At 53.1% G+C, this 27,899-nt stretch overlaps 1 protein-coding gene across 1 annotated transcript in view; it reads left to right on the forward strand.

Annotated features, from left to right (window-relative positions):
* Window positions 1–13,784: 13,784 nt before the first annotated feature.
* LOC141174485 (uncharacterized) overlaps window positions 13,785–27,899 on the forward strand; it is a 35,392-nt gene continuing 21,277 nt past the window's right edge. Inside the window, exons 1-2 of the mRNA XM_073659415.1 lie at window positions 13,785–14,100; window positions 17,871–19,189. Coding sequence (XP_073515516.1) covers window positions 13,785–14,100; window positions 17,871–19,189 — 1,635 coding nt within the window. The remainder of the gene's footprint in view (window positions 14,101–17,870; window positions 19,190–27,899) is intronic.

Consider the following 27,899-nt stretch of genomic DNA (forward strand, 5'->3'; position numbering starts at 1 on the left):
GTACAAAGTTTAATAAGACAAAAACAAAGGGCATTCGAAATCTTGAAGGCCGAGAACACAGAAATAGCATTTCAGGAGTATAAAGACCTAAATAAGAAATGTAAAAAAGAAATCAAGCTTGCAAAGTTATCTACAGAGCAACATATCGCCAGCGACATTAAAATAAATCCCCCAAAAATTTATATATACATCAATGCCAAAAAGAAAAAATCAGATGGTATCGGCCCCTTAAAAAACGATAACAACAAGATAATTATAGAGGACAAAGAAAAGGCTGAGATATTAAACAGGCACTTTTCATCCATGTTCACCAACAAACTGTCAGTTCCAGGGATCTTTCAATATTGCAAAAATCAAAGTTCACCACCTAATATAACTAGTTTAACACAAAAAGAAGTACGCCTGTGACGCGCTCCCTGGGCCGTGGGGATACCCGGAGCTGGGCCCTGTAGATGCTGGGGGTAGTAGTCACCGTGGCGGCGACCCGGTCCGAGACCCAGGGCGGTCAAACCAGGGTAGTCTATGTGTATCTGGTTTAAATAGTCCGACTACGCCACCTGTGGATTGCGGTCATTGGTACCCGCCGCTGCGGAGCAGTCCGCTGAAGCTGGTGGTACGTGCAGCAAGGTAGTGTAACTCCCCACAGGAAGAGTGTAGCTTCAGGGCAGCGTGTATGGATGATGGTGGTGATAGTACCTGGATCAGTAATGATGACACGGAGTCTGTGCAGTGCAGTCCTAGGGTCTTTACTGGTGGTAATTATATAGGCCCCAACGGGAGTACTTGCTAGGGATGAGGGCCTGGTCAGTCTGGGAGCAATCCTAGAATTCCCCTGGCCAGGTGGAGTTGTAGGCCTGCCGTTCTGACTGTACTCTTTTGGCTATCCCGCTTATAGTCGTGTTGTAGCCCACGTCCCTGAGTGTGACGTGCTGTGCTCACCCGTATGGCTGGTGACTCGGATCCCGTGTATTCCTCGCTCCTCTGTGGCGGTACTGGTCCTTTTGTGTGGCTGAGCCTCTGGGCTTCTGGGGGCCAGGAGACCTGCAATCTCCTGCCTTGCGGTATCTGCTGCTGGGCTTGAAGGGTCCAACAGCCTCGGACTCCGGTGTCTGGTTCTCTGTATGTACTCTGGCCAGGATGAGCTCTGCACAGCTCCAGTCCCTGGCTTCTTGCTCCTGTGTCCTGCTTGACTCCTGACACTGTCTAGACTCCAACTAAAACTCTGGCTAACCCTGCCTCCAGATCCAGTTATATAGGGCAGGATCCTCCCCTTTTCTGGTCTGGAGCAGGAGGTGTTGCATGTAGTGTGTTCCCTGACCAGGAAACTCCTGTTTTGATCCCAGACATGGTATTACTACCACTGTGGAAACCAGATCCTCTGGGGTGCCACACCTGCGTCTGAGCAAATTAAACATTGACAAATCCCCTGGCCCAGATGGTATTCATCCACGAATACTGAGGGAATTGAGCTCAGTAATTGACAAACTGCTGTATTTGTACCGCTGTAAATATGTATTTTATTTATTATAGTGATCAATTGCCCTATTCCGGTCGTCGGATCTGTGTCCCCACTGAAACATGGATCAACAACATCAATGTAGGGAGATACTTCATACCTTCTACTGATGAACTGTAGGCCAAGACCATGGAATGTACTGGCCGGCTGAGATACTTTACAGGCTCCGGCTACATCATTTTGGTCGTGGTTCATATAACTCAGATTATAAAAACATCCAGCTGTATATAGGTATCTCTTTCTTTACAAAAATGTATACATTGGCTTAAGTGACTGTCCCCTTTTGGGTGGCCCAGCCGTATTTTGGGAAGATATCACTCTGAGTGTTTGAGCTCATTCCCAGCTATGGACATTGAGAGATAGATCGGTATACAAGGGAGTTTGGTAATTTCATGTAAGTGGGTTATCTCTACTTCTAGTCATATGAGTTTGAGTAAGCCTGTGTTTATTATTGTCATCATTAATAGTGTTGAGCGAGCATGTTCGACACTGCTCGGTACTCGCCCGAGCATCTCACTACTCGGGATGTTCGGCGAGCACCGAGCATTTCCGGGTTACTCGGGCGGGAGCTCGGGTCTCCGCACTGCATGTTTGGCGCTCTTTACAGAGCCAATGAACATGCAGGAATTGCCAGCCAGTCACTGTAATGCCGCAGCCATGTTGGTTGTGAGCATTACAGTGATTGGCTGGCCGCACAGCGTCACCTCAAGTATTTAAAACCGGGCGCCACCATCTTGGACACAGTCGCTCCAGATCAGACAGTGTAGGGAGAGTGTTGCTGAGCTAGGGAGAGATTTATACTGCGAAATAGGTAGAGTAAGGTCTCTAAAGCCTGCAAAATCAAACAAACAGTCAGTTTTTGCTGACAACACCAAACTATGTAGGAAATTAAAATCTGATCTTGACGTTACAATATTGCAGAATGATCTGGATAAGATGACTGAATTGGCAAACACTTGGCAGATGAGGTTTAATGTAGATAAATGTTGAGTAATGCACCTAGGACGGAGTAATCCTATTGCTGCATATACATTAAATGGGAGTATACTCTGGACTACAGAACAGGAGAAGGATTTGGGTATTCTGGTTACAAGTAAGCTGAGCAGCAGTACTCAATGTCAAGCAGCTGCCTCAAAAGCAAACAAGATTTTAGGCTGTATAAAAAGAGAAATAAAATCCCGCGATCCCAACATATTGTTACCCCTTTATAAATCACTGGTGAGGCCACTTCTGGAATATGGGATCCAGTTTTGGGCTCCACATTTTAAAAAGGATATTCAGAAGTTAGAGTCAGTTCAAGATTATTACACAGGATGGAAGGCCTCTCATATGATGAGATGTTGGAAAAGTTGAGTCTGTTTAGCTTAGAAAAACGACGCCTCAGAGGGGATCTCATTTATGTTACGGGTCCGGGTGGTGGAACCTCTGTGCCGAGGTGCAAGGAGGGACCCAGAGGGGCGTGACTAAGTATCCACCCGAACCGACCCTGATCGTACGGCAGCTAACGACACCGTGACCAGGGAGGATCCGGGCTGAGGGACCAGGTGCTTCTCTGGGGACGACCTTATAAGAGAGCAGGTGGCTCCCACGGGTCAGATGGCTGGGACTGACCGGTATGGCGGATGGACACGGCAAGCAGGCGGAAGTCTCTGGTAGCAGACAGGTGGTCACAGTTCGAGAAAGCAGGGCAAGTAGCAGTCTTTAGGTTTACCAGGAAGGTGGTCACAGCAAGTGACGGCAGGGTCTCCAGGCAGGCTGGCAGGAAACAGGCAGGTGCTCCCAGGTGAGCGGGCAGACAGACGAGGCGGGTAACTGGCAGGTAACTGGTGGGTGCTCCCAGGTGAGCCGGCAGACAGACGAGACAGGTAACTGGCAGGTAACAGGTGGGCGCTCCCAGGTGAGCGGGCAGACAGACGAGGCAGGTAATTTGGCAGGTAACAGGTGGGCGCTCCCAGGTGAGCGGGCAGACAGACGAGGCAGGTAACAGGCGGGTGCTCCCAGGTGAGCGGCCAGACAGACGAGGCAGGTAACTGGCAGGTAACTGGTGGGTGCTCCCAGGTGAGTGGTCTGACAGACAAGGCAGGCGGATGCTCCCAGGTGAGAGGACAGATAGCCAAGGCAGGTAACAGGTGAGCGCTCGAGGTGAGCAGGCTGGCAGGTAACGGGCAGATAATAGGCTGGCAGGCAGGATGAGAAGTCAGGCTAGCAGCGGGATCTGAGGGCTGAAGCACAGATCAGACACAGTGCAAACAACTTTGCTCGGGCACCTCCATTTTGGAGGAGGTGCCTTATATATGGGAGGTCCTCCGGCAATTGGCCGGGGACTCCTTAGGATGGCGCGCATGGTCCCTTTAAGAGAGGGGGAGCACGCGCGCCCTAAGCACACAGCCAGGGAAGGAGCGCGTGTCAGAAGCAGCGGGGAGAGAAGCGCTAGAGGACGCCGCGCCAGGAGCGGGGAGGTTATAGGGACGGCGCCTCTGCCTAGCAAGGGGCAGAGACACTGATGCTACAGTACCTTCCCCTTTAGGCCCCCTCTTTTTTAGGCCAGAAATAAATTTTTCAAGGAGAAGCGGGGCGTTGATGTTCTCCCTGGGTTCCCAAGTTCTCTCCTCAGGACCAAACCCCTTCCAATCTACCAGAAAAAAGGTCTTTCCTCTTACCCTCTTGGTGGCCAGAATACTCTCTACCTCAAAGACGTCTTCAGCGGAAACCGGAGCAGGGGGAGTACCTGGATTGTTGGAAAAAGAGTTAAAGACAACGGGTTTGAGGAGAGATACGTGAAAGGAGTTGGGAATCCGTAAGGTGGCCGGGAGTTTTAATTTGTAGGCCACCGGATTAATTTGCCTGAGAATTTCGAAAGGGCCGATGAAGCGAGGACCTAACTTGTAGGAGGGTATCTTGAGCCGTACATGATTGGAGGAGAGCCAAACCTTGTCTCCCGGACGGAATTGAGGCGGATCCAGACGTCTCTTATCAGCATATCTCTTCATCCGCTCGGAGGACAGAAGAAGTGCGGACCTAGTGCTCTCCCAAATAGTAGAAAACTCGCTGACAAGAGACTGCGCGGCAGGGTTGTCCACAGAGGCGGAGACGGGAAACGGAATCCGGGGGTGCTGGCCATAGACAATAAAGAACGGGGACTTGGAAGAGGATTCGCTCTCGTGGTTATTATGAGAGAATTTGGCCCAAGGAAGGAGGTCCACCCAATCAGAATGGTGGGCATTAACAAAGTGCCGGAGATAGCTGGTAAGGATCTGATTGATCCGCTCCACTTGACCATTGGACTGAGGGTGGTAAGCGGAGGAGAAATCCAGGGTGACGTCCAGCAGTTTACATGTGACTCTCCAGAAGCGTGAGATGAACTGAACCCCTCGATCCGACACGATGTAGAGGGGTAGGCCATGGAGACCGAAGATATGGTGGATAAAGTCCTTAGCCAGCTCAGGTGCAGACGGGAGACCAGGCAGGGGAATGAAGGGGGCCATTTTAGAAAAGCGGTCTGCGACCACCCAAATGACAGTACACCCGGCAGAAACAGGGAGATCAGTAATAAAGTCCATAGCGATGTGTTGCCACGGGGCAACAGGTTTGGGAAGCGGCAGGAGATGACCAGCTGGTAAGTGTCTGGGAACTTTGTTGCGGCCACAAGATGAGCAGGCAGAGACGAAGTCTACCACATCCTTACGCAGGGTAGACCACCAGTAATGCCGGGAAATGAGTAGAAAGGTCTTCTTTTGGCTGGCATGGCCAGCTAGTTTAGAAGAATGACCCCAGCGAAGAACCTTCTCACGGTCAGGAGCCGCCACGAATGTCTTGCCGGGTGGTAGATGAGTCAAATCCAAGGGGGCCACATTCATCACCTTGGAGGGGTCGATAATGTGCATAGGCTCCTCCTCTTGGTCGGAGGACAGGAAGGATCGGGACAAGGCATCAGCTTTGACATTCTTGTCCGCCAGGCGGAAATGAAGGATGAAATCGAAGCGGGCAAAAAACAAAGACCACCGGGCCTGACGTGGATTAAGTCTCTGGGCATTTTGGAGATATGCCAGGTTTTTGTGATCCGTGTAGATGATCACCGGGTATAGCGCCCCTTCAAGCAGATAGCGCCACTCTTCCAGCGCCAATTTGACGGCCAGCAGTTCTCAGTCTCCTATGGAGTAATTGCGCTCAGAGGAGGAGAAGATTTTGGAGAAAAAGACGCAGGTTACCATTCTCCCGGATGAAGACTTTTGGGTGAGTACCGCTCCGGCTCCAGAGGAGGAAGCATCAACCTCCAGGTAGAACTGTTTGTTGCAGTTCGGACAGTGCAGCACAGGGGCAGAGGAGAAGGCTTGCTTCAGGGAAAGGAAAGCCTCCTCAGCTTCGGGTGGCCATACCTTGGGATTCTCTCCCTTACGGGTGAGCGCAGATATGGGAGCAGTCCGAGACGAGAAGTGAGGAATGAAGAGACGATAGTAATTAGCGAAGCCCAGGAATCGCTGTATCGCCTTCAAGCCCTCCGGATGAGGCCACTTTAGGACAGCAGAGAGCTTCTCGGGATCCATTCGCAAGCCTGTCTGGGAGATAACATAGCCTAGAAATGGAAGAGAGGTCTGCTCAAAAAGGCACTTCTCGTATTTAGCATAGAGGTGGTTCTGCCTGAGCCTAAGTAGGACCTGACGAACATCCCTCCGGTGTGTGGGAAGATCCGGAGAGAAGACCAAGATGTCGTCCAGGTATACCACCACGCAGGAGTAAAGAAGGTCACGGAAGATGTCGTTGACCAGTTCTTGGAAGACGGCGGGAGCATTGCAGAGCCCGAAGGGCATCACACGGTACTCATAGTGTCCGTCCCGGGTATTAAATGCCATTTTCCACTCGTCTCCCTGATGGATGCGGACCAGGTTATACGCTCCACGTAGATCCAGCTTGGAAAAGATCCTGGCGCCTTTAAGGCGATCAAATAACTCAGAGATGAGCGGAAGGGGGTATTTATTTTTAACCGTGATCTGATTGAGTCCTCTATAGTCAATACAGGGGCGTAGCGAGCCATCTTTTTTTTTGACAAAGAAGAATCCGGCTCCAGCCGGGGAAGTAGACTTCAGGATGAATCCCCTGGCCAGATTCTCTTCTATGTACTCAGACATGGCCCGGGTTTCGGCCGCAGACAACGGATAAATACGCCCACGGGGTGGAGTGGCGCCAGGTACCAGGTCGATCGGGCAATCATATGGCCTATGAGGTGGCAATGTCTCTGCTTCCTTTTTACCGAAGACGTCAGCATAGGGCCAGTAAGGAGCCGGAAGACCGGGTAAATTAGCTGGGGTAGATGGAGGACGAACCGGATGAACCGGAACCAGGCAGGTCTTATGGCAGAGCGGCCCCCACTGGAGTACTTCACCGGAATGCCAGTTCAACACGGGTTCATGTGTCTGGAGCCAAGGTAGACCTAGCAATAGGGAGTGGGAGAGTCCGGGCAACACATGGAAGGAGATTACCTCAGAGTGCAGCATTCCCACCTGCAGGGTTATGGGTTCCGTGACGAGCAGGATGGTCACCGGAAGGAGTCTTCCATCCACGGAGGCGACTGACAAAGGTTCAGCCAGAGACTTGGTGGGAATACGGTATTTCTCAACCAGGGATTGGGAGATGAGGTTTCCAGCGGATCCAGAATCCAGGTGGGCGAGTTCAAAGTGACGGTTCTCTCCCCAGGAGATAGATACAGACAAAGTCAGGGTTGGAGAGGACTTACTTTTGTCTAGGGCGACCTCTCCGAGCGGTCCTAGATACTGGAGTTTCCCGGCCTCTCCGGGCAGGAATGGATCAGGTGCTCCTTACTGCCACAATAGAAACAGCTCCCCTCGGCTCGGCGTGAGTCTTGGCGAGATTTGACCATCTTGGTCTGGTCGATCTGCATGGGCTCGGGTGAGTGCGCCCGGGGAGTGACAGAAGAGGAGACAGGTCTCTGGAAAGTAGGAGCTAGGCGGGGAAACCTTCTCTCACGGGTGGTCTCTTTGGTGCATTCTTGAAACCGGATGTCAATCCGGGTAGCCAGCGACACCAGGTCATCCAGGGTGGTAGGAGTCCCGACCGGCGAGCTCATCTTTAATCCGGCCGGAAAGACCCTCCCAGAAGACTGACACCAGGGCCTCGTTATCCCAGGCAAGCTCAGAAGTGAGGGTGCGGAACCGTATGGCATATTGGCCCACCGTGAGACTCCCTTGGCGGAGACGTAGCAGAGAGGAGGCAGATGAGGTCTTTCGTCCCGGTTCATCAAAGACCCTCCGGAAAGCAGTGAGGAAAGACGACAGGTCGGACACCAGGGGGTCTCCTCTCTCCCACAGGGGGTTAAGCCATGCCAGTGCCTCCCCAGTGAGATGGGACATGATGAATGCCACTTTGGCCCGGTCGGAGATAAACTGGTGAGCCAAGAGTTCAAAGTGCAGGGTGCACTGGTTTATGAAGCCCCGAGCTTGAGCGGGGTCGCCTCCGAAACGAGGAGGTGCAGAAAGCCGGGGTCCGGGACAGGATGCCATGGTATTGGTGGGCAGCGGCGCTGCCGGGGTGCGAGTCGTGCGACTTGCGGTGGTTGCAGGTGGAGCAGTCAGTGTGTCCAGGCGGGAGTTGACATTCCGCAGGTGGTTCAGGATGGACTCCTGCTGGCATCTCTGACGGGAGACTTCCTGGTTGAGGTCAGAGAGCGAGGGAGCTTGGGTGCCACCGGGTTCCATGGCCCGAGCAAACTGTTACGGGTCCGGGTGGTGGAACCTCTGTGCCGAGGTGCAAGGAGGGACCCAGAGGGGCGTGACTAAGTATCCACCCGAACTGACCCTGATCGTACGGCAGCTAACGACACCGTGACCAGGGAGGATCCGGGCTGAGGGACCAGGTGCGACTCTGGGGACGACCTTGTAAGAGAGCAGGTGGCTCCCACGGGTCAGATGGCTGGGACTGACCGGTATGGCGGATGGACACGGCAAGCAGGCGGAAGTCTCTGGTAGCAGATAGGTGGTCACAGTTCGAGAAAGCAGGGCAAGTAGCAGTCTTTAGGTTTACCAGGAAAGTGGTCACAGCAAGTGATGGCAGGGTCTCCAGGCAGGCTGGCAGGAAACAGGCAGGTGCTCCCAGGTGAGCGGGCAGAAAGACGAGGCGGGTAACTGGCAGGTAACTGGTGGGTGCTCCCAGGTGAGCCGGCAGACAGACGAGGCAGGTAACTGGCAGGTAACAGGTGGGCGCTCCCAGGTGAGCGGGCAGACAGACGAGGCAGGTAATTTGGCAGGTAACAGGTGGGCGCTCCCAGGTGAGCGGGCAGACAGACGAGGCAGGTAACAGGCGGGTGCTCCCAGGTGAGCGGCCAGACAGACGAGGCAGGTAACTGGCAGGTAACTGGTGGGCGCTCCCAGGTGAGCGGTCTGACAGACAAGGCAGGCGGATGCTCCCAGGTGAGCGGACAGATAGCCAAGGCAGGTAACCGGCAGGTAACAGGTGAGCGCTCCAGGTGAGCAGGCTGGCAGGTAACGGGCAGATAATAGGCTGGCAGGCAGGACGAGAAGTCAGGCTAGCAGCTGGACCTGAGGGCTGAAGCACAGATCAGACACAGTGCAAACAACTTTGCTCGGGCACCTCCATTTTGGAGGAGGTGCCTTATATATGGGAGGTCCTCCGGCAATTGGCCGGGGACTCCTTAGGACGGCGCGCGCGGTCCCTTTAAGAGAGGGGGAGCGCGCGCGCGCCCTAAGCACACAGCTGGGGAAGGAGCGCGTGCCGGAAGCAGTGGGGAGAGAAGCGCTAGAGGACACCGCGCCAGGAGCAGGGAGGTTAGAGGGACGGCGTCTCTGCCTAGCAAGGGACAGAGAATCCGATGCTACAATTTACATGTATAAATATATGTGTGGTCAGTACAAAGGACTAGCACATGACTTATTCCCTCCAAAGACCATACTAAGGACCAGGGGGCACTCATTACGGGTGGAATGCCGACCACAAGAAGTAGTAATGGCCAACACTATAACCGCTTTCAAAAAAGGGCTGGACAATTTCCTCGATACACATAACATTGTGGGCTACAGTTAAATTAGACAAAATATTACACCTATAGTAGTACATTTAATACGATAATAGTAATTACATAACTAGTATCATAATTAGTTTTGATCCAGGCTTCTACGACTGATCGCCTTTTCTGGGCTCAAGAAGGAATTTTTCCCTGTGATGCAAATTGGCTGAATGTGTCCTGGGGTTTTTGCCTTCTTCTGGATCAACAGATTTAGGCATAGGTATTTTAGTAATACCATTACTAGAATCACAAGAGTAATACAAAATATAAAACTAACTAAAAAATTATAAATGGGTTCATTTTTAATTGTAATAGTGCAGCAATGATAAAAATGGTAATAATACATTTGTGAGCCAAGTCCCAGTAAGTTAGTATGTTAGTGTAGGGGGTACAATTGGGGGAGAAAGGTTGAACTGGATGGATCTAGGTCTTTATTCAACCTACCTTACTATGTTACTATTCATTAGCTCCCACACTGTATAATGGCACCCACATTAGCTACCATGCTGTATAAATGCTCCGGCATTAGTTGCATGCTGTATAAGTGCCCCTGGATTAGCTCCCATGCTGTATAAGGGCCCCCAGATTAGCTCCCATGCTGTCTAAGGGCACCCGGCATTAAGTTCCATGCTGTATAAGGTCCCCGGCATTAGGTCCCCCGCTGAATAAGGGCCCCCGCTTGAGCTCCCATGCTGTATTCGGGTCAGTGTCGGACTGGAGAGGCAAGGGTCCACCAGTAACATTGACTTGGGGGGCCCACTGCTCAGCTTCCTGCAAATATTATATTACCCTCTTTCACAAATTTACTTCTGCTTCTATATAAAAATTAACTACGTAGTTTGTTGAATGAAGGATGAGATCCTGCTTTTGCCTGTACGTAGTGAATTAATGTATTGACCAACTATTGCTCATGTTGGGGGAAAGTGGCTTTCTCTTGCATAGGGGCCCACAGGAGGATTATCCTGTTCTCCTGTGGGTAAGTCCGAGCTTGCCCAAAGAAGCCCCCACATTGTATGAAGGGACATCATACTTTATGATGCCTCAACAGTCCCACCACACATTTTAAATAAAAGAAAAAACATCCTATACTCACCTTATCCAGGATCCTGATGAATCCTCCAGTAACACTCTGTCATTGCACACACAAGACATCAGAGTGCCGACACAGTGCAATGACGTCCCAGCGCCAAGACTCTGAAGTCCAGTGTGTGCGCTGGTGCATACCTGATGTTCTGCAGACCGCAGAACAGAACATCAGTTATAGAACAGAGATCATGTCTCCCTGCTCTACTGCAGAAATTAACTATATCGGCATTCTGTGCATGCCAATATAGATAATAGTAGCAGCAGCTCCTGGTGGGCACCTCAGAGCGCGGGGCCCGGACGACCACACCCTCTACCCCCTGGTAGTGACACTACTGGGCAGTATGGACCAGGTGACAAGATCCCATTAACTATTTATTTATTTTACTCACCTATATAGTGCCATTAATTCCACAGCACTTTACCGACATTATCGGCACTGTCCCCATTGGGGCTCACAATCTACGTACCCTATCAGTATGTCTTTGGAGTGTGGGATGAAACTGGAGAAGCCAGAGGAAACCCACGCAAACACAGGGAGAGCATACAAACTTCTTGCAGATGTTGTCGTTGGTGGGATTTGAACCCCGGACCCCAGTGCTGCAAAGCTGCAGTGCTAATCACTGAGCCACCATGCTGCCCTATTAACATAAACATAAATGCTGCTTGCCAGTTGCTTTCATTTAGGCCAAGGCCCCACTATCAGTATTCGGTCAGTATTTTTTCTCAGGCGTGGGAGCCAAAACCAGGTGAGGAACAATAAGAGTAAGGCTATGTGCCCACGATGCAGAAATGCTCCGGATTTTTTCCTGAGCGTCTCTGCATCTCCCTGGCAGTAAAAACGCATGCATTTTTCCTGCCAGGGACAAGCGGATGTGAAGCGTTCTTCACACGCATTTCCGCATGCGGGTTGACAAGCGATTTTAGCATCACTTGGAAAGTGCTTGACAACTTGGTCACACTATATAAATCCATGCAACCGGCATGGATTTATATAGTGTGACCGTAAAGAATGGTAAAAAATAAAAAAATAAATATATACTTACCTTCTGATGGCCCCCGGAGTCTTTATTCGCTCCGTCCTGGCTTGGTCCACTGAAGGACCTGCCGTCACATGACTAAATGACGTCAGCGCAGATCCTTCAGTCCACCACGATCTGCAGGCAAGCGAAAACAAGCACACCGGGGGCCATCAGAAGGTAAGTATAATATTTAATTTTTATTTTATTCTTTTTTTTACAGGTACTATGGTACCCGGGTCCGGAGGAGAGTCTCCTCTTCTTCAAACCCGGGTACCATCCGCACATTGAAACACATGGAATGAGCATTTACAGATCCAGTGATGCGGATATTAAGCGTTCCAGTGCTCCTGGTTTTGGCTCCCACTCCTGAGAAAAAATACTGACCGAACATTGACCAAATACTGATAGTGGGGCATTGGCCTATGTCTGAAGATTGTTGTGATGGTATGTAATTGTGGCGCCCCTGAGGGTTCAGTCGCCACAGGGGTACTGCACATCAGACCGAGGTGTGGTATCTCCTCTCCGAGGTAAGGGTGGAGCATCTCTCAGGACTCAGCCATCCATCCAACACTACACCTCTCCCACCTGAGGGGGGCTGATATGCACCAGGGTGCTACCCCAGCCGGGATAGAGGAGATGGGGGGAACCAAAAGATAGGGGGGAACCATGTAGTGGGTGAGGGTGGAGGACGCACTTAGAGGTTACACCACAAAATTCATATTTAATAAACGGCCATCATGGGCTTATGGTCCTTTGATTGTGGTCTTCATCACTGAACGTGGCTTTCTGTGTGAACCTGCAGCTGAATGAAGATACACGGTCCTCGTGCTCTGGCCTTGAGGCGAGGAGCGGGCTAGAGTTAACGGCTGTCTCTACCCGGTCAAGGTCCCTACCTAAGAAGGCCTGGAGGGGAGCAGAGGAGACAAGCTCCACAGGCAAAAGGATCACAGGGGGTGCAGACGGAGCGGCATACGCCACCTGTCCTCACTATTCTGGCCTAGTCAGAGGGACTCCTGCTGCAAAAGGGGTACCGGCCCCCGATATCTGGCTTTGCTACTTCATGTCCTAGTCAGAAAAGCACGGAGGCTTGGAGGATCCCACCGGGTAACGGACGGAGCGGAGTCGCCACCCGTACCCTTGTTCTGTGTATAGCCAGAGGGAGACCAAGCCTTGTAACATGCACCACATACGGACAGGAGAGGACCTAGTGGGAAAGTCTAGGAACACTCTAGTGCAGGGGGTCCTGATTGATGCACCCGAACTACCCGGAGTGTGCTGAACCCCTTCCTGGTGGCCGCAGCGCGCCGTGAGGAGCAAGGAGAAGCCTTGCAGCTGACACTTAACAACATGAGTAAAGCTTGGAAGACTGCATCCATTGCCTCCGGTCCCTTATTTCAGCGCGACACCACACCGCACCACCCACTACGACTCCCCTGATCCGTCTTCTCTGCCCTGAGGCCCTGCTCCGCCTGTGGGGAGTAGTACCATCTTCTGCTGCCACTACATCCCGCCTCAGAGGACTGCCGCAGTGCTGGTGGCGAATCACCAGACTCCACAGGTGGCATAGTCATTTAATCCACTCGATTACCACCATCCCTCCTGGCCCCTTACTTTTACTGTGACGACCCTGGGCACGGGCTGGGCCTAGGCCACGACTGCATACACTGTACACCAGGAGGCCCGGTTCCGAGTACCCCCATCTCTCAGGGTAGGGCCAGCGAGCGGGAGCGAGGCGTCACAGAACCTGGCGTAGTCGGCAGGATTGCGTTCCCGCAGAAACGGAAGAAATTGTCCCCATTGCTACCGGGTACTGTGTGCCTTTACCAAAAGACTGTTGTTTCACATTCCATGTGGCGCCCGCCTAAGAAGAACGGACGCCATTATGTGCAGAAAGGACAGCAACCCAGCACCTCCCATCGTGGGCCTGGCTCCCCAATGGCGCCAAAAATGCAGACCGCCCCCTCCAGCAGAGACAGTCCGTGTAGGGATGTCTGTCAAAACGGATGGGATGTCCCTGGGAGTGCCCGTCAGCCAGCCGCCCTGGAGCCGCCCCGAAAAGAGGAGGAGACGAAGGCAACAACGAGGTGTGGCCGCAACAATCCGAAACTCGCCACACCCGGCAGCGAGAATGGACGCAGTGCAGGAGAGGAACTCCGATGCTGGCCCACAAGCTGCTACCTTCCGTGGCATGGGAGGAATCCACTTGACCCCGGAGGAAGCCGAGTTCCTCCGCGAGGAAGCGCAGGACCTCACCAGGAGGATCGCGGAGGTGCAACGGTTGGTCTCTGGAGAGTGGCGAGAGGAGGTGCTTTGCAAGATTCGGGCCCACCGCCAGAGCTCTGCAAGCCTGTCCAGCGGAACCGTAGCCCAGACAGAGGAAACCCAGGAGGCCTCGTGCAGCCCAGGAGCGGGAAAGCAAGAAATCCCCGTCCCAGGCGCAAGGCGTACTGTACCTCTCCTGAGTATCATGCCGGCACTCCTGTCCCCGGGCGCCATTCAGTGGGAGCAGCTTCTAGCTCCGGAGCTGGAGGCCCAAGTTACCGCCACCACCGGAGGCCTGCTGTGTCTCCCGACTCCCGGCCAACCTCCTGCCCTTACTGAGGAGACTCCCAGCTCCAACCCGGACTGGTCCGCGTTACCTGAGGACCTGCAGCAACCCCTACTGTAACCACTGCCAGCGCCTCCGGTCGCCTGCTCGGCAGCGGAGGAGATGGCCTGGGACAACCAGGGGGGGGACCTGATAGGCTAATGTGGCACCCCAGGGGTCTGGTTACCACAGTAATAGAGATATTATGTCTGAGAGCAAGTGGGAGGTTTCTCTGGTCAGGAGCCCTAAACATGCAACACGGCCCACCCAGACCTGGGAGGGGAGGAATCTGCCCTTATAAACTGGGTCTGGGGCGGGATTAGGGAGTGAAGCTGCAGACAGAGACAGAGCCTGCAGAACAAGCAGAGCAGTCAGAGCCTGGAGAGGGAAAGTGAGAACAGGAGCTCTGTAGGAGCAGAGGCAGAAGGCCAGGGGCTGTGAGCAGAGATATAGCTCGCCCTGGCTGAAGTTACTAAAACCGGACACAGGAGTCCGAGGCTGTGGGGACTGATATATACCCAGCAGCAGAAACCAGCCGGCAGGGGATTCCAGGTCCTCTGGCCATAGAAGCTCGGAGGCTCAGTCACAAAGAAGGGACCAGCGCCGCCATCCAGGAGCGGAGGCTAACAGAAGGCCCCAAGTCACCAGCCATACGGGTGAGCACCACACGGTATACTCCGGGACGTGGGCTGACAGCAAGGTAGCCAGGAAGAGTGCAGATAAACGGGGAGGCCTACAACTCCACCTGGCCAGGGGAACTCCTGCTTGCTCGCAGACTGACCAGGCCCCTTATACTAGCCAGTACTCCCGGGAGGGTCTGCCTTGTACCATCAGTAAAGACCCTGAACTGCACCTCACGTCTCTGTGATTCCTTGCCGCACCAGCACCATTAGCACTGGGACCCTCACACCATCACTCCCATCATCTCTCACATTAGCTGCCCTGAGGCAATACTTCTCCCGTGGGGAGTTATCCCATACTCGGCTGCGCAAACAACATCAGCCTCAGCGGTCAGCAGCGCAGCGGCGGTCCCCACTGACCGCAATCCACGGGTGGCGTAGTCGGACATTTGCTATACATTAAGACTGCCACTGGTTTGACCACCCTGGGCACGGACCGGGTCACCGCCACATGGAGACTACAACCCCCAGCATTCTACAGAAGGCCCGGCTCCGGGTATCCCCCTGCACAGCACGGGCCCAGGGGGCGCGTCAACTTTGGCGTAGTCGGCAGGATTTCGTGCCCGCAACCAACGGGTACTGCGTGCCTGAAAAAGAGACTTTTATACTTACCTGTGGTGAAGTTTCCCGCCGTCCGGAGTCGTTTCCCGCCATCCGGAGCCGATTCCCGCCATCAGACGCCATCTTGGACCGTTTCCCGTCGTCTTCTGCCTTCTTCCCGCCATCCGCAGCTGCTTCCCGCCTTCGGACGCCATCTTCGGGACGCCGCACGGGAAGAAGAGGGGCGTGGACGCCGAAAGCGCGCGAGATCCGAAGCTCCGCCCCACGCTCCGCCCCACGCTCTGACGTTGCGCAAGATCCTGGAAGGGAGGAAGAGCGACGCTGACGTCATCGGAGCGCGACGCCAGGTCCTCAACCCCGACGATCGACTGCGGAGCCGCGGCCTACGGAAGAAGAGCATCGCAAGGTAGGCCACGGTCCACTAGGGGGGAGGAGGATGCCGGATACCGAGGGGAGCTCCACTGCCACAGCCACCGCCAGCGCAACCGCTGCAGCAGTCATGCCATTCACCATGCCCTATATCCCGGGGGCAACCTGGCTACTCCAGTACTCAGGGGAGTCACATACTCTAAATGACTTTAGAGAAAGACTGGATAGCCTCTTCCAGGTGTACCCCCTCACAGAAGAGCAAAAAGTGAGCATCCTGGTGGCCCAATTAATCGGGGCAGCCCAAAGGGAGGTAAAGTCCTGGCCACCTGGGAGGAAGAGGACTGTCAGAGAAATACTAGCCCGGCTGAAAGACACATTTGATACCCGCACCTCAGCCGAAATAAAGCTCAGATTTTACGGGTGTAAACAGCGGGCACATGAGAGTATAAGAGACTATGCTCTAAACCTACAAGAGGCCCTGAGAGCCATTAAGCAGGCAGACCCTGACAGCGTGGGAAATGAAGATAAGCTGTTGACTGAACAATTTATTGAGGGTCTACTGTGCAATGCCCACCGAACCCAGTTGCGGGCAATGGCCTTACAGGACCCTGACCTGGACTTTGCACAGTTCAAGGACAGAGCCATCCGGGTGCTCCGAGAACCGGCACCAGGTGGCGCTGTGACCCACAGGCGCCCTGCTATCACTTACCACCAGGAGACGGCGCCCTTGTCTGCAGGGCCTGTGGGAGCTGATGCGCAGGCTTTAAACAGTGACCCGGCTACAGACCTGCACCATCAGGTCCAAGAGCTGACTAAGAGCGTTGCCGCGCTAACCAGAACTGTGCAGTCTTTACAGGTCTCTTCTCCAGGAAAGATCCAGCTGGCATCCGGACCGGAGGACGTCCCGTGGCACCGACTGAGGAGGACCCCACCGGCCAGAGGAAGACCCAGCGACAGATACAACGAGGACGGACGACCCATCTGCCGCCGCTGCAATCAACCCGGACATGTGGCAAGGTACTGTCATTTAAACGGGCACAACCTGGGGTAGAGGGCCAACCCCCAGGCATAAGACCATCAGGCCCATCAAACTGGCGTGATAAATACGTAGGGGGACGTCCAATCTTGCCTGTGGTACTGGATGGCATTCCTATGAGTGCCCTACTAGACACTGGGTCACAGGTGACCACCATCCCGTACGTGCTCTTTAAACAGTACTGGAATGACTCGGACATAACCCGCTACCCAGATGACGACCTGAGTATCATCGCCAGCAATGGTCAGCCCGTGCCGCAGGTGGGATTCAAAGAGGTGACCATTAAGATCGGTAAAGTCGAACTGGCGGCACAAGGACTGATTATAGTGGACATAGACCGTCATGAGAGTCACCCTAGAATAACCTTGGGAACTAATGTGATTGAAAATTGTCTTGCAGAGGTGATTCTCATTTTACAGCAGGTTGCCAAGAACGCCAGTTCCGGCCAGCAGCGTGTGCTCCAAAAAGAGATCCGGGCACTGATGAAGCGGCAACAGGTGGAACTATCTGGTGGTGAGATAGGTAGCGTGAGAATATGTGACCCGTTCCCTATTGCCATGCCCCCAAAAAGTGAGATGATGATTTGGTGCCGGGCAGCTATTTGTCTAAGAGGTAGAGACTACCAAGCAATGGTAGAACCCGTCTACTCAGACAGTAGGCCCACCATTTTGACAGCACGGGGGGTGGTCGATGTACGCCATGGGAGGGTGCCCGTTCGCATCATAAATATCGGGGAGAGAGAAGTACACCTGCCCCGGTATGCCACGCTAGCCAAATTGTTCACCATCAACCAGAACTCTGTACAGGCCGTGGAACCCTTGCCTCCATCTCAACCAGAGGAAGGTAACGGCTCTAAGAAACCAATGGAGGACTGGTGTCATCAACTACATTTGGGTACTGACTCCACTCCCTCACACCAGAAACAGGGAGTCTATCGGGTGGTTTGAGAGTACGAGAGAGTGTTTAGTAAACACCCGCTAGACTTCGGGCGAGTAAAGGGGGTAGAACATCACATCCCCACGGGAGACCATCCTCCCATAAAGGAGAGATACCGACCCGTACCCCCGGCACACTACCAACACGCCAAGGGGATGCTTAGAGACATGAAGGAGGCTGGGGTAATCAGGGACAGCTGTAGCCCCTGGGCAGCTCCACTAGTCTTAGTGAAAAAGAAAGACAACACCATGAGAATGTGTGTAGACTACAGGAAGGTCAACCGTATCACACACAAAGATGCGTACCCGTTACCAAGGATAGAAGAGTCCTTAGCTGCATTAAAATCTGCTAACTTCTTCTCTACTTTGGATCTCACTAGCGGGTACTGGCAGGTTCCTGTAGCAGAGGCTGACCGGGAGAAGACCGCATTCACCACCCCGATGGGTCTCAGCGAATTTAACTGTATGCCGTTCGGGCTCTGCAACGCACCAGGAACCTTCCAACGGTTGATGGAATGCTGTCTGGGACACCGGAACTTCGAGACGGTCCTGTTATACCTGGACGATGTCATCGTCTATTCCAAGACCTACGAGGACCACCTGAAACACCTGGCAGAAGTGTTCAAAGCTCTGGCAAACTACGGCCTAAAGGTGAAACCCTCCAAGTGTCACCTCCTGAAACCAAAGGTGCAATACCTGGGACATGTGGTGAGTGCTGACGGAGTGGCTCCTGACCCTGATAAGATCACCGTGATTAAGGACTGGCCAAGACCCTCCAGCATAAAGGAAGTGCGGCAGTTCCTCGGGTTGGTAGGCTACTACCGAAGATTCATTCCCGGTTTCACCAAAATGGCAGCCCCTATGCAGGACCTCCTGATAGGTCAATCTCGGAAAGCCAAAAACCAGAAGCCGCCCTTTAGGTGGGAAAAGCTGGAAGAGGAGTCCTTCTGCCAGCTGAAGATGGCCCTCACGGGGGATGAAATCCTGGCATATCCAGACTACAGCCAGCCCTTTATCCTCCACACGGACGCAAGCAACATCGGGCTAGGAGCCGTACTGTCCCACATCCAGCAAGGGAAAGAACGGGTAATCGCTTACGCCAGCCGAAAGCTACGGCCCACGGAGAGGAACCCTGAGAATTATAGCTCATTCAAGCTGGAGTTCCTGGCAGTAGTGTGGGCAGTGACCGAACGTTTCAAGCATTACCTTGCCTCCTCCAAATTCACCGTGTACACGGATAACAACCCGTTGACACACCTGGACACTGCAAGGCTCGCTGCCCTGGAACAGAGATGGATGGCCCGCCTGTCCAACTTTGAATTCACCATCAAATACCGGGCAGGACGCTCAAATGCCAACGCGGATGCCCTGCCTAGAATGCCGAACTTACCGGACGTAGGGGAAGATCCAGAAGATCTGGAAGAAGTTGAGCTCCCTGCGTTCCACCGTCATGGTATTACCCTGTATTCCCACCATGTGAAGGACAGGCGCTCCATGACGTTCAATCCCTTGCCCCACTACAACTGGGCGGAGACGCAAGACAGTGATCCCGCAGTCCATTTGGTGAAGGAAATGCTGACCCAGGCCGATGCCCGTCTTGACCCAGATGCTCCGGAGGAGACCAAGCAACTGTGGAAGGAGAAAAGTAAGCTGTTCCCCTACAGGGAGAAGCTGTGCCGGAGAATGGTTAACTCTCGAACACATGAGTTGACCTGGCAGGTAGTGGTCCCAAGACGAGACGCGGCTATGGTTCTGGAGGCATACCACAACGGAGCAGGGCATTTCGGATGGAAGAAGCTGGAGTTCTTGTTGCGTGAACGGTTCTACTGGGTAGGCATGAGAGGAGCCATCGAGAGGTGGTGCAGAGACTGTGGCCCGTGCCACCTGAGAAGAAAAGACCGAGCCAGCCAGAAGACTCCCCTGCAGCCCATCATCACCAGACAGCCACTGGAACTGGTAGCCCTGGACCATGTGAAACTGGCTCCAAGCAGATCTGGGTATGTCTACGCCCTCACAATCGTAGATCATTACTCCCGGTTTCTGGTGGTGGTCCCGGTCAAGGACTTAACGGCTCAAACAGCAGCTAGAGCCTTCCAGCAGCACTTCTGCCGTCCACATGGGTACCCGGACCAAGTGTTGACAGACCAAGGACCAGCCTTCGAAGCGGAGGTCTTCCAGGAGTTCTGCAACCTGTATGGTTGCAAGAAGATAAGAACAACGCCCTATCACCCTCAAACCAATGGACTCTGCGAGAAGATGAACCAGGTGGTGATAGATCTGCTAAAAACATTGCCCCTGGAAGAACGCAGTCTGTGGCCTGAGAAACTGCCCGATCTGGTGGACCTGTATAACCACATCCCTGTAGGTTCCACCAACTGTACCCCGGCTTACCTAATGAGAGCAAGACCTGGTAAGCTGCCTATTGACCTGGATATGGGAGTCCTGACGCCTGAGGACACCTCGCCAGAGGCAGACTGGGATACAGAACGGCAGCAGCAGTATCGGAAAGTACAGGAGAGCGTCGAGCGAAGTCTGTCTCAAGCTAGAGAAAGGCAAGAGAAGGCTTATAACCAGTATGCTCCCGCTGTTCCCCTGGTGCCTGGAGAGCAGGTCTTGAAGAGGAAGAGGCGGCTCCACAAGTTGGACGACCAGTGGGAGAAGGACCCGTACACCGTACTGCCATCAAGCCATGAGAACCCAAAAATCTGCGTAATCAGTAAGGATGGAGGAGAAACCACAGCCATTGTCTCCAGAGACCACCTGAAGAAGTGTCCCGAGCAGCTGCAAAGCCCTGAAGAAGATCAAGGAAACCCTCAACCCGCAGAGGAAAGGGAAGAAATGATCAGTACCGTACTCGGAGACTTCCCCCGGTCTTGGACACAAGTAAACGGCGCTGTCGTGGTACCCGTCCTCACCTTTCTCCAGCCAGCCCCGCAAGTGCCTACAGAGGAACCGGTAGAGCTGGAAGAGCAGCCGGCCCAAGAGGCAGAAGAGTCCACACCAGCAGTACAGGAGGATCAACCCTCTGCTAGTAGTGAGCCTGCCGTGCCCCTAGTGAGCCAAAGAGTGCGCAGACAGCTGCCCAGCTTACCCATAACACCTCCTACACCCTGTAGTGCAGGACCAGTTAGTGAGCTCCGTAGGTCCACTAGAGTCACTAGAGGTCAGATGCCCGCTCGCTGGAAAATCTAAACTAATGCACTGTGAATTTATCTGTTAACTGTTTATGGTTTATGTTTGTTGCCTGTTATTAATTATGTTTCTCAGTTACCCTGCAGATTTTTATGGACTAACAAGTTATGGACGCTGGATAACCGGAACAGTTTTGTAGATAGTTGCACCTTGGTGCCTCTTGCGAAGACGGCCGCGGAAGAGAAAACCTGTCTGGCGTGGCCTCCTTGCGGCCCAAAGTAGTTAGTCTACCCTTGCAGCCACGCCCAAGGACAACGCAAGGGGTTTGCTTTGGACAGGTCCCCTACTTCGCTTAAAGTTTCACCTTGGGTGACATGGACACCCTCTTGTTTCAAAAACTTCACCTTGGGTGATATGGACACCCGGTTGCGGATACGCCGTGACCTTTAAAAAACTAAAGCTTCTTGTAAATATTTTATCGTGTTATTGTTTATACCCTGTTATTATGTTTTAAAAATGTGTTTAGTCCCGGAGTACTAAAATTTACTAGGGGGGAATGTGGCACCCCAGGGGTCTGGTTACCACAGTAATAGAGATATTATGTCTGAGAGCAAGTGGGAGGTTTCTCTGGTCAGGAGCCCTAAACATGCAACACGGCCCACCCAGACCTGGGAGGGGAGGAATCTTCCCTTATAAACTGGGTCTGGGGCGGGATTAGGGAGTGAAGCTGCAGACAGAGACAGAGCCTGCAGAACAAGCAGAGCAGTCAGAGCCTGGAGAGGGAAAGTGAGAACAGGAGCTCTGTAGGAGCAGAGGCAGAAGGCCAGGGGCTGTGAGCAGAGATATAGCTCGCCCTGGCTGAAGTTACTAAAACCGGACACAGGAGTCCGAGGCTGTGGGGACTGATATATACCCAGCAGCAGAAACCAGCCGGCAGGGGATTCCAGGTCCTCTGGCCATAGAAGCCCGGAGACTCAGTCACAAAGAAGGGACCAGCGCTGCCATCCAGGAGCGGAGGCTAACAGAAGGCCCCAAGTCACCAGCCATACGGGTGAGCACCACACGGTATACTCAGGGATGTGGGCTACTTGTAACCGCTGACAGCAAGGTAGCCAGGAAGAGTGCAGATAAACGGGGAGGCCTACAACTCCACCTGGCCAGGGGAACTCCTGCTTGCTCGCAGACTGACCAGGCCCCTTATACTAGCCAGTACTCCCGGGAGGGTCTGCCTTGTACCATCAGTAAAGACCCTGAACTGCACCTCACGTCTCTGTGATTCCTTGCCGCACCAGCACCATTAGCACTGGGACCCTCACACCATCACTCCCATCATCTCTTACATTAGCTGCCCTGAGGCAATACTTCTCCCGTGGGGAGTTATCCCATACTCGGCTGCGCAAACAACATCAGCCTCAGCGGTCGGCAGCGCAGCGGCGGTCCCCACTGACCGCAATCCACGGGTGGCGTAGTCGGACATTTGCTATACATTAAGACTGCCACTGGTTTGACCACCCTGGGCACGGACCGGGTCACCGCCACACGGAGACTACAACCCCCAGCATTCTACACAAGGCCCGGCTCCGGGTATCCCCCTGCACAGCACAGGCCCAGGGGGCGCGTCACTTCCACCAGGAGACCCGGGCTGAAGCGCGGAGGAGGGAGGAGATGTGTGGAAAGCAGCTCCTCCAATTCGACAAGGAGCGACGGGAAAGGCGGATTCGCTGCGAGCGCCTGGAGGTGTGCGCAAAGGCCGCAAAGTCTAAGGCCCGCCAGGAGGAGGCCGCCCGTCCAAGCCCCCGGGAGGAAGGGCTGATAGTCCGCTTCCACCAGGAGGCAGGATGGGGCTTCATACGGAGCCCTCAGTTTGCCCATGACGTATTTGTGAGCCGTCGTGATGTGGAGCCACAATTGAAGAAGGGACATCCTGGCCGGAACCTCTACCCGGGTGATCTGGTGACATACACCCGCCACCACGGGGTGCGTGGCTGGTACGCCCTGGACGTTCACCGAGTGTTCAAGGGTGAGACCCCTGCGCGCCTGCCGCAGGGGTCCGTAGGGAAGAACGAGCCTTTTCTCCGGTGGAGATACCTGGACTGAGCAGCCCCGGAGGTTGCACCTCTAAGTTTGACATGTTGTCAGTTTCGTTTAATATGTTAATTATGTTTTTCCTCCCGGTTTATAGAGACATTTGTCCCTGCGGACATTGGCAGTAGACAGACTCACTTTGTAAATAGTTCTGCATCTCTTTAGGTGCTCCCTATTGGTTTTATGCAAAACCGCTCTACTACTACCTCAGACCTCAGAAGCAAAACCTGTCTGGAGTGGCTCTCCTGGAGGTCCAACTCAGGATCTCCATGCCCTGCAGCCACCCCAGGGCCTACGTTGAGGGTTTGGGACAGGTCCCTCTTGCTGCTGAACTGACTCTTTTTCTATTTTTCTACTGAATTGTCTACGTGCATAATGTCTCTTTAATGTCTTCCATGCATGCATAATGTCACCTTTAAGTTTTATACATTTGTACTATTTAATCTGCAACGTTTAAGAAAGTACCTCCCATAAAGGGAAGATAGTTATATTGTTATAAAAGCATATAAAAAGTCTGTACCAATGATTTGCTCTCTTTCCAGCCCGCGGACATGCTGTGTTTCACCAGGGGGGAATGTGGCGCCCCTGAGGGTTCAGTCGCCACAGGGGTACTGCACCTCAGACCGAGGTGTGGTATCTCCTCTCTGAGGTAAGGGTGGAGCACCTCTCAGGACTCAGCCATCCATCCAACACTACACCTCTCCCACCTGAGGGGGGGCTAATATGCACCAGGGTGCTGCCCCAGCCGGGATAGAGGAGATGGGGGGAACCAAAAGATAGGGGGGAACCATGTAGTGGGTGAGGGTGGAGAACGCACTTAGAGGTTACACCACGAAATTCATATTTAATAAACGGCCATCTTGGGCTTATGGTCTTTGATTGTGATCTGGATCACTAAACGTGGCTTTCTGTGTGAACCTGCAGCTGAATACACGGTCCTCGTGCTTTGGCGTTGAGGCGAGGAGCGGGCTAGAGTTAACGGCTGTCTCTACCCGGTCAAGGTCCCTACCTAAGAAGGCCTGGAGGGGAGCAGAGGAGACAAGCTCCACAGGCAAAAGGATCCCAGGATGATGCAGACGGAGCGGTATACGCCACCTGTCCTCACTATTCTGGCCTAGTCAGAGGGACTCCTGCTGCAAAAGGGGTACCGGCCCCCGATATCTGGCTTTGCTACTTCATGTCCTAGTCAGAAAAGCCCGGAGGCTTGGAGGATCCCACCGGGTAACGGATGGAGCGGAGTCGCCACCCGTACCCTTGTTCTGTGTATAGCCAGAAGGAGACCCAGCCTTGTAACACGCACCACATACGGACAGGAGAGGACCTAGTGGGAAAGTCTAGGAACACTCTGGTGCAGGGGGTCCTGATTGATGCACCCGAACTACCCGGAGTGTGCTGAACCCCTTCCTGGTGGCCGCAGCGCGCCGTGAGGAGCAAGCAGAAGCCTTGCAGCTGACACCTAACAACGTGAGTAAAGCTTGGAAGGCTGCATCCATTGCCTCCGGTCCCTTATTTCAGCGCGACACCACACCGCACCACCCACTACGACTCCCCTGATCCGTCTTCTCTGCCCTGAGGCCCTGCTCCACCTGTGAGGAGTAGTACCATCTTCTGCTGCCACTACATCCCGCCTCAGAGGCTGCCGCAGCGCTGTGGCGAACCACCAGACTCCACAGGTGGCGTAGTCATTTAATCCACTCAATTACCACCGTCCCTCCTGGCCCCTTATTTTTACTGTGACGACCCTGGGCACGGCCGGGCCTAGGCCACGACTGCATCCACCGTACACCAGGAGGCCCGGTTCCGAGTACCCCCATCTCTCAGGGTAGGGCCAGCGAGCGGGAGCGAGGCGTCACATAATGATGGCAATTGGCACAGAGGAGCCACCTTATAGGTGCAGACGTACCACGCACACCTGTATCTAGTGCCTGAGGCAGCCCCAGAAGACAATGATATAATAAATATAGAACAAAGGAGATCCTGGTAAAGATTTAATTGCCAGAATTAAAAAAACTAACTGCAAGGTATAAATAGATCTTTACTAAATCTCTTTCATCTTCATATACTGTAGATATGTAAGATCGAAGTCAGAATTAGTGCAGATAAGTGACATCAAACTGTGATAGATTCCAGGAACAAAGGGAGGGAAAGCTAAGGAGCTGATTGATCTGGGATTCTTTATTGCTTTATGTTTCTGCTATCTAGAAAGCATAGATAGTAGATAATGTAACAATGCTTCTAGGGGAGAATAACCTTGTAATATATCCTAGAACATACAATTACTTTCTTTCTGTGTGCCTCTGCATATCTGTGGGTGTCAGTAATGCTTAGTGCTGGGGTATCTCTACAGCTACAAATACTCATTATTATTAATTTGCCAATTCCCAGCTGACACATTCCACAAACATTTGAATGGAAAGATCACATAATATTGCAGTTTTCAAACCGATTGTTATTGGCTTCACATTCTTTGCACTTAAATAGCAGTTATAATAATAAAACTGCTCAGCTGTTATCAGGGGCATGAATAGAAATCATGGGGCCTGGAATTTTAGGCTACGTTCCCACAATAAGTTTTCGGTGAGTTTTTTATTCTGCACATTTTCGAAAAAATGCAAGTAATCTATTTTACTTCATGGGGTCAGGAATGGTGTAGAAAATCTGCACTATCAAAAACTCACCAAAAGCTCATTGTGGGAAAATAGCCTTAAAGACAGACAGAGGTCCATGTATTCCAGCACTTACAAAGTGTCTGTGCTTACTAATGCCCCTAAGGCTACGTGCACACTTTGAGTATTTGGTGAGTTTTTATAGCAGTATTTGTAAGCCAAAATCAGGAGTGGGTGATAAATACAGAAGTGGTGACGTGTTTCTATTATACTTTTCCTCTGATTGTTCTACTCCTGATTTTGGCTTACAAATACGGAGGTAAAATACTGACCAAATACTCAATGTGTGCACGTGGCCTTATTGTGGTCATCATAAAGTATGATGTCAACAAAAATGCCCCCCAAACACCGTATGATTCCCTCACTGTAAATTCCGCCACAGTATCCTCCACATGCACAGTATGAAGACCCCACCGTGCCCTCACACATTATGATGGCCCCCACAGCACCACACACACATTATGATGCTCTCCACAGTCCCACAACACAGTTTAATGGCCCCTAAACAGCCCTCCACATAGTATAATGGCCCACCACAGCCATGCCACACAATATAATGGGCCCCACACATCCCTACACACAGTATATTGGCTCCCACACAACCCTCCACACAGTATAATGGCCCCTACACATCCCTACACACAGTATAATGTCCCATCACAACCACCGTACACAATATAATGGCCCCCAAACAGTATAATGGCTCCCACACAGCCCTCCACACAGTATACTGGCCGTCACACAGCCCTCCACACAGTATACTGACCGTCACACAGCCCTCCACAGAGTATACTGGCTCCCACACAGCCCTCCACACAGTATATACTGGCTCCCACACAGCCCTCCACACAGTATACTGGCTCCAACACAGCCCTCCACACAGTATACTAGCTCCCACACAGCCCTCCACACAGTATAATGGCCCCCAATCATCCCTACACACAGTATACTGGCTCCCACACAGCCCTCCACACAGTATACTGGCTCCCACACAGCCCTCCACACAGTATACTAGCTCCCACACAGCCCTCCACACAGTATAATGGCCCCCAATCATCCCTACACACAGTATACTGGCTCCCACACAGCCCTCCACACAGTATACTGGCCGTCACACAGGCCTCCACACAGTATACTGACTATCACACAGCCCTGCACACAGTATACTGGCTCCCACACAGCCCTCCACACAGTATACTGTCCATCACACAGCCCTCCTCACAGTATACTGGCTCCCACACAGCCCTCCACACCGTATACTGGCTCCCACACAGCCCTCCACACAGTATACTGGCTGTCACACAGTCCTCCACCCAGAATACTGGCTCCCACACAGCCCTCCACACAGTATACTGGCTCCCACACAGCCCTCCACACAGTATACTGGCCGTCACACAGCCCTCTACCCAGTATACTGGCACCCACACAGCCCTTCACACAGTATACTGGCTCCCACACAGCCATCCACACAGTATACTGGCTCCTACACAGCCCTTCACACAGTATACTGGCTCCCACACAGCCCTCCACACAGTATACTGGTCGTCACACAGCCCTACACACAGTATACTGGCTCCTACACAGCCCTTCACACAGTATACTGGCTCCCATACAGCCCTCCACACAGTATACTGACTCCCACACAGCCCTCCACACAGTATACTGGCTCCCACATAGCCCTCCATACAGTATACTGACCGTCACACAGCCCTCTTCACAGTATACTGGCTCCCACACAGCTGTCCACACAGTATACTGGCCGTCACACAGCCCTCCACCCAGTATACTGGCTCCCACACAGCCCTCTTCACAGTATACTGGCTCCCACACAGCCCTCCACACAGTATACTGGCCGTCACACAGCCCTCCACCCAGTATACTGGTCGTCACACAGCCCTCCACCCAGTATACTGGCTCCCACACAGCCCTCCACACAGTATATTGGCTTCCACACAGCCCTCCACACAGTATACTGGCTCCTACACAGCCCTTCACACAGTATACTGGCTCCCACACAGCCCTCCACACAGTATACTGGCTCCCACACAGCCCTCCACACAGTATACTGGCTCCTACACAGCCCTTCACACAGTATACTGGCTCCCACACAGCCCTCCACACAGTATACTGGCTCCCACACAGCCCTCCACACAGTATACTGACCATCACACAGCCCTCCACCCAGTATACTG

This window comes from Phyllobates terribilis, unplaced genomic scaffold (assembly GCF_046119375.1).
Source record: "Phyllobates terribilis strain yellow unplaced genomic scaffold, ASM4611937v1 Scaffold_13__5_contigs__length_258822181, whole genome shotgun sequence".
Taxonomy (NCBI): Eukaryota; Metazoa; Chordata; class Amphibia; order Anura; family Dendrobatidae; genus Phyllobates; species Phyllobates terribilis.